At 34.0% G+C, this 7,573-nt stretch overlaps 1 protein-coding gene across 1 annotated transcript; it reads left to right on the top strand.

Annotated features, from left to right (window-relative positions):
- Positions 1–3,530: 3,530 nt before the first annotated feature.
- LOC106459639 lies at positions 3,531–5,209 on the top strand. Its single transcript, XM_022393068.1, has one exon. It carries the CDS (start codon positions 4,343–4,345, stop codon positions 4,790–4,792), a length of 450 nt encoding a protein of 149 aa, XP_022248776.1. The 5' UTR covers positions 3,531–4,342; the 3' UTR covers positions 4,793–5,209.
- The last annotated feature ends 2,364 nt before the right edge of the window (positions 5,210–7,573 follow it).

Consider the following 7,573-nt stretch of genomic DNA (forward strand, 5'->3'; position numbering starts at 1 on the left):
GGTGGGTGGTGATGACTAGCTGCCTTCCCTCTAGTCTTACACTGCTAAATTAGGGACGGCTAGCGCAGATAGCCCTCGTGTAGCTTTGCGCGAAATTCAAAAACAAACAAACATTAAATATTAAGTGGTTTTGGTGTTTTATATAATTCACGAATACTTTTTTAAAATTATAATTACTCTAATAAAAATTAACTTGTATTGTTTCTTTAATATAAGATTTAGGCCTAACCTAAATATCTTAACTTGTTTATACATCATGAAAATTTATTATGATTAAAGCCAAGAAAGTTGTTAACAGCAATGTTGCCCAGCGATGAATCAATGTTCCTAGTCATGATTTGTTTTCGTTGTTGGTGTTCTATTGCTTTATAAAATTAAGTATTGCTTGTCGACTTGTTTTACAGGATTTTCTTCTTAAAGTTATGTTGTCTGAAATTATTTTGAATGTAAATGCTCTTTTATCAGAAGCTCTTAACTAAAACGCAGACAGAGAAAAATGAAGCAATATCACAGAAAACCGAAACCTAAATTTAGAACATTGAGCTTTACTAAGGTTCAACAATATTTCCAATGTGTTTGGTGACTGACGTTAATTTATTGTTCAAGTTTTCACGATAATATATTCAAAACTGTGACATTTTTTCAAATATAAAAGACATCTGACCATGTCTCACAATATCCCGATGAACGCTCATGTTGTAGTAATTTTGATAGATAAAACTAGATTAATTTATTTTAATTTATAAATTTTCGAGCAGGAACCAGCATGTGAATTATAAAATAGACATGCCTTACAAACCACTTGGTATTCTAAGTATTTAAAAAGTAAGTATTATTTTCTTCATACAATCATTTTTGTCATTTAAGCCAACAAATAAAAGCTCTTCGGAAGAAGATATGACGTCAGAGAAGAAATATCGTTAGACATTTTAATTACTGACATTGTCGGGTGACAGCCCCTTCTCAGACTTTAATTGATAAAATGTCCTTAGGTTTGTCTTTCAACCGAAAAAAAAGAGACAACTGGTAACTTGAACCTGAATATGCAGTACTTACATTTAAAATCTAACGTGTTTTATTATGTATGTCACAGCTCAGTGACAGATGAATAATTTCAGGTTTTTCTTTTTTCTTTTTAAACCTGACTATTAATATAGGGGTGTCATATTTCCTGTATTTTGTCTGTGTTAAATATATCCTAGCTTCTACTAATACGTATCTTTATCTGAACAGAAATTACCATTAACACGTCAAACAAATATGAAATATGTTGTATTTTGTCCGTGTTAAATATGCCTATAACTTCTACTACAACGTATTTTTATCAGGACAGAAACTACCGTTAAGGAAAACATCACAATATTAGTTATGTTAACAATTCAACCAGTGGAAGTTAGTATGAGAAAGCTGAATAATCCTTTATTGTCAATGAGCCACCAAAATATAGTCTTTTTACACATACTCAAATATTTTGAGCCACCAAAATATAGTCTTTTTAGCACATACTCAAATATTTTGAGCCACCAAAATATAGTCTTTTTACACATACTCAAATATATTTATTTATCTGGTACAATTTACAAATAGCTTCAGTTCAAAGATGTTTCGAACTTTACAGTGCATATTTAGTTCTAGCGAATGGCGATGAATTGCATAGTTTGGTTACATGGATTTTTTTTAGGTTTCTCATGAATTCCTTCAGAAAGTCCTTTCAATGCTGAGGGGATTTTTAACTGTAAAGATATTCTCGTGCTTTCATGTTTTAAGCACAATTTTAGTAGAATAGACCGTGCTGATTAAATTGGCTATAAAGTGTTTCTATCTCGAATTATAAAGTGGAGATACTTCGGTTTCTGTGCTTGGGCTTGAACACAAAGGCCAAAATATTGAGTTTCTAAAACTGGGGATCATGTAATCATGTAGATCATCCTGACAACATATATATATATATAGAGAGAGAGAGAGAGAGAAAGAGAAAATTATTTTGAAATCAAACTAATTATTACTGCTTCTTAAGTGCAAGATAAATTTAATACCGTATAAATCACAATTATTTTCATTTCTGTATACATGGCTGTTAAACTTCGAACGTATACCATTCTGCTTTACTATACATGGTACTGCTTTTAACATATTGGCATGACAACATATAATTATGTAAGTTCATTACAGTCTTACTTTAATGATTATCGGAACTGTTAGTCAGAAACTATTAACTAGTTTATACCGCTTCTATACTTTATTATTGCTAGAAGTGTTTCAATTGACTTTACTGAAACTTCTTTGCCTAAATGCCGTGTATGGAAACCATCAAAATTAAAAATTTTGTTTACATTTTGAATCGAATTACTTGTATTGTATAGAGATAACGTACAGATAAATATATAGGGCGGCGAGTATGTATACATGTAACACTGTCAGCAACGCGGGCTCTCAGTTGATTTCTGTTATTTGTTTTCCATATCTGTTGAATCCAGCCTTCATGTAAGTTGAATCCACATGTAAGTTCGTGGAAAACCCAGATGAACCAGTTACGTTTCCATTTTTTATGTGTGTTTGCATGTGTAATTATGCTGCCTAATCAATAGATAAGAAGTCAGTGTCTTCTAGAAATATATTTTGTGAAACAACTTAAGGTATGTGATATTACGTTTATTTTATTTTGTTCAATGAACGACGCTTACCCTTGATATTCTCGTCACTCGGTGTTCTAACAGTTTTATGACTCGTTAAAATTAGGTTTATTTGAGTTGAAGGTTTGGTGTGGATCAAGACGATATTTATCTATTGTAATGATTTACTGATTACATGTCGAAGAATACGTGTATTCGGTCATTTGCTCTGTCCTCATTTCTCAAGATATATATAGCCAAGCAAAACAAAGCGCTCTTTCTGTCCTATTCAAGAAATCGCAGCTTCATACTGATTTGTAAGACTAAAATTTAATAACAAAATAACTTAGCCTTTATATAAGTGAGTCTATAGTTTATATTTCAGACACAAAAATAAATAAATGAAAAAAAAAACGTTTGTTAACGGAAATAGTGAATCATTCTGTTAAACTACGGAAGATCAGATTGATCTCCCGGAGTGTAGAACGCGAATGTATTGCTATGGCAACCACTGATCTTTATGCATTTACCATGAAAAGGCATTAATTTCTAATATACATTCGTATACACATTATATATATTTGCATGCATACGAAAGGCGAAAGCATGTTTAAACTTTGCAGATGTCGTAAGGAGCTTAAGACTTCTTTGATCGGTTTGCTAAATCAGCTCATCTTTATTTTCACAGGTTCTTGAAATGTTTCTATATTGATCGCTGTACGTGTAGGAAGAGTTAACGTATACTCTTCAGCTTCTAAAGGGCACGCACGCACTAGAGACCAGATGAAAATTAAAAGAAAAAAAAAGTCTGTTGTTGGTTTGTTGTAGTTTGGAGTGGATAGGTGTACGTTGAGTCTTAACAATAAATATCCATTTGCGTGAAGGGTCGATTAAGCTGCAGTCGTGTGAAGGGTAGTATGTGGGGAAGAGGAAAGGATGGACGTCTAACACAAACGGAATTCACAGTTACTTTCAGGGCTAACACAGGAAGGAAAAGCGGTAGCTACTGCAGCATAGAGGTCACGAACAAGTGAAAGAAGATATCATAGGTTATGTTCCATTCTCATTTCCCTGACTTTAGCGCGTGCTTTCAGCACTAATGACAAAGCTTTAATCACGTGGCCTTGATTCGGAGCAGAGGTTTCAACCCTCTCTTTGACAGTTTGCCTATTTTGGAAACTACAATTGAAGCAGAGAGCTGGGCGAATTACATTACGTGTTGTTCACGTAATCTATTGACTGATGTGTAGCATTAAGCCCTTCTGAGGTGACAAAACAATTCGCTGATCGCGTCGACTCTCGTGGCGCTGCTCACAAACCCGCGTAACAAAACCGATCGGTAAGTGCAGCCAAACGACAAGCGAACTGGTTGTCACTCCACCGCTACAACCAACTCGCCCAAGTTCCGACTTAGGTTTGTCGGAACAAATGTGGCCAGGAATTCTAAACGCAAATGTTTCTTAACTGACACTTTCTCAAATAACTCAGTTTTTTAGTTGTAACTTGGCTTCAACCATTTCTGCAGCCAGTACATTCACGATTGTGTTCAATCTTTGTACTCAACGCTATCAGATAGCTGCTTGCTGTTTCACATAACATTTTTATGTGAATCTATATACATATGTTAATTTAGAAGCTTTGCTTTAATTGAACTTCTTTTTGTAATCGTTCTGTCAAATGACGATTTTCTTATTGTTACAGTTAAACTAATTTCTATTAATCTCAGCGGAATGGTTCAACTGTTTTACTACGAACACCACGGTAAATGCTGCCGTAAGATATTGAATCACGAGGGATCACCGAATAAAATCTTATTGTACCCTGACGAAGGATGGGCTAGGAGTTCCCCCACATCTTACTGGATTCTCAAACGACCATGGTGGAATCGGAGCACGTGCAAAATCACTGAAGTGTGCGGTACGACTCGGCACAGAGGGCGCGGTAAGTTAGCGGACCTAGGTCACGGGACAATGTGTATCAAGGGCCGTTTCAAGGGGAAAGACGAACCGGACTTCAAAATGTATTTAACCTCGCACGTGTCGAGTGCAGACTTCCGACTCGGTTACAGCATGACAGGGACGCTTGAACGAGGAAACAAGAAACAAGGAACTTTGCAACTTACTCACTTTGCCATGTTACCGAGAAAAGATATTTATAGAGATGGAAACAACAACAAGTAACACTATCCTTTTTTTTCATGGAAGCTAAAACCGAACCAATGAGGCGTTGTGATTTACAACCAAATGAAATTTGTCGATGTCCCCTTGATTATCTGTTCAATGCATCATGGCGTATTTTGTATGTAGTGAAGTGTCAAAAAACTCATTTGCATAGGTATGTACATCGTTTAAGTTATTGTTCAGAGATTGTTTATAAACATGTGGCTGATAGATTGTAACTTGTTCCGATTCCAACTGTAGATTGTTGTACATTATATTAATATTATGAGTTGTGCTGTATAGTTGAAAATAGTGTAAATTATTTTAAGACTGTATTTAAATTTTTTCGTTCTCTCATACTATTTGCTCATAGGAAACGAAAAGAAATGGAATGATCTCGTGATTTCAAATAAATGTTTGTGTGTTTTTAAGAATGAACATTGTGTTGTGTGTGTGTTTTGTTTTTAACAGTCTCGCGTGCAGTCTTTCCTACAGTTTGAAGGCTGGATTATCATTAAACTTCATTACTTATAAACCTGTTGAATAGAGTCAGTTTACAAACCTTTTAAAACTACCTCTGAATAAAAATGCCTCCCCCCAGTTGCACAGTGGTGTATGTCTGCGGACTTATACTGCTAGAAACTGGGTTTTGATACCCGTGGTGGGCAGAACTTTGTGTAGCTTTGTGCTTAATAACAAACAACATCTGAATAAAAACTGAAGACATGTGATACACAGAATAAAGAAAACTGATATTAATATATTTGGTTTAAATATTTACAAACATTATTTAGACTTCAGAATTCGGAATTCTGATTGCACTTTACTCACGTTGCTCTCTCATTATAAAAACAAAATACAAATAAAGCTGTTTTAATCAATCATTTTAGCTACTTATACTAAATGTTCTGTTGTGTTTATTGAAACACATCAAATTCGGTAAAACATATTTCCTTCTGGAAAAAAAAATGAATGATCATGTTGTGGTTTAGACGTTGTCATACTAGCATGAACATACTTGGGATACTCTTTTACGAACGAATAATTGGATTGACTGTCACATTAAAACGGCTGAAAGGTCGATCGTATTTAGTTACAAATAATAATGCGTCATACTGAATTGAAAACAAATCTTGTTTTATTTTAACGGTAGAAGGTTTGTCTATAAATAATCGGAAATAGTCTTTATATGTATATCACTATTGTTATATAATAACGCTCAATTTGCAGGTAATTTTTTTATGAGCAAGGAAAATGAGAAACGACAGAAAACTTGATCTGGAAATAGAAACTACTATACTCGTATAACCCAAAATTGATTTGATTTTTAAATTTCGTGCAAAGCAACACGAGGGCTATCTGCACTAGCCGTCCCTAATTTAGCAGCGTAAGACTAGATGGACGGCAACTAGTCATCACCACCCACCGCCAACTCTTGGGCTACTCTTTTTACCAACGAATAGTGGGATTGACCGTCACATTTTAATGCCCCCATGGCTGAAAGGGGCGAGTATGTTTGATGGGTCGGGGATTCGAACCCGCGACCCGCAGGTTGCGAGTCCAGCTCCCTAACTACCTGGCTATACCGGGCCTCCACCCCCAGTACCAACAAAAATTTAAGCACAACTGCTTAAAATGTCAAGTCAACATGTTTTCTAAATTCACTTTATACTTTACCCCATCATGAATTTTAATCTGTAACCTACTTATACAATTCTGTGACAACGAGTTGGTGTAATAAAATATTAGTCACGGACAACTTATTTCACGTTAGGCATATTTTTGATGAATTAACATATCAGTATATACTATATTTCAAAACCACTTTTTTTAAAACACTTCCTTCCCCGATAAAAGACAACTACATATCCAAACCAATTTACAATACTTTTTTCACACTAATAAATTCGTCATTTTTCGAATATATGTGCTTTTTTTTTTCAAGTAAGGATTATTAGCTTTTAAATAATTTGTTTAAGATATGCACTTTGAGCAATGCAAACCATTACATACTCCACGCGATGTTGAAAGGTCAAGATCATCACATAAGAGTAAAAGTTATTGGATGCATATATTACATATTATAATTTAAAATAGTCTGAAATTGAGTTATATTGTAATTTCGATTTAGAAGTTAAACAAATACCGATATGTATCCAATGTATGATATTTGCCAACAAGATTGATAAACAAAGTTTCTTTTTCAATAGAAATATGTTTTAATATATAAACAACATTATAATTTACAATAACAGTTATTGGACTATTTAATGCCGTAAACCTTCTAAGTATATATTATCTTTTGTTTCACTGTTATCTTTTTTGCCTGGTAATCTATAGTAATTTACATGATGCTGAACGTTGGAGTAGCTTACGAGTGGCCACTCAAGTCTGAAGAAACAGTTCCTGAATCTGTTATCTTCTTTCAACCATGCTTCCATGATCCTCATACCAGCTGTAAAGTACCAACTGTTACGTATTACAATTTCAAATGGTTTGAAACCGAGATAAATGATAATTTAAATTTAATAGTTAAATAAATGCCGATATATCTCCAATTTATGATATTTGCCAACAAGATTGATACACAAAGTTTTCTTTTTTAATACAAATATATTTTAATATACTAACAACAATACAATTTACAATAACAGTTATCACAAATAGTTGTTACAAAAATGATTTATATACAAACGTTTTACAAACTTTCAAGCAATATAAAGTCTATTTTCTAGTATGGAACTTCCTTGATGTCTTATCGAGGGTTCACGATGAGCGGGTTAATTTCGAGTTGACGTAGGT

This window comes from Limulus polyphemus, unplaced genomic scaffold (genome assembly GCF_000517525.1).
Source record: "Limulus polyphemus unplaced genomic scaffold, Limulus_polyphemus-2.1.2 Scaffold1, whole genome shotgun sequence".
NCBI classification, from domain to species: domain Eukaryota; kingdom Metazoa; phylum Arthropoda; class Merostomata; order Xiphosura; family Limulidae; genus Limulus; species Limulus polyphemus.

What these genes read in the sequence shown, in the direction of transcription:
- LOC106459639 (XM_022393068.1), top strand. Translation starts at nt 4,343, where the DNA reads ATGGTTCAACTGTTTTACTACGAACACCACGGTAAATGCTGCCGTAAG.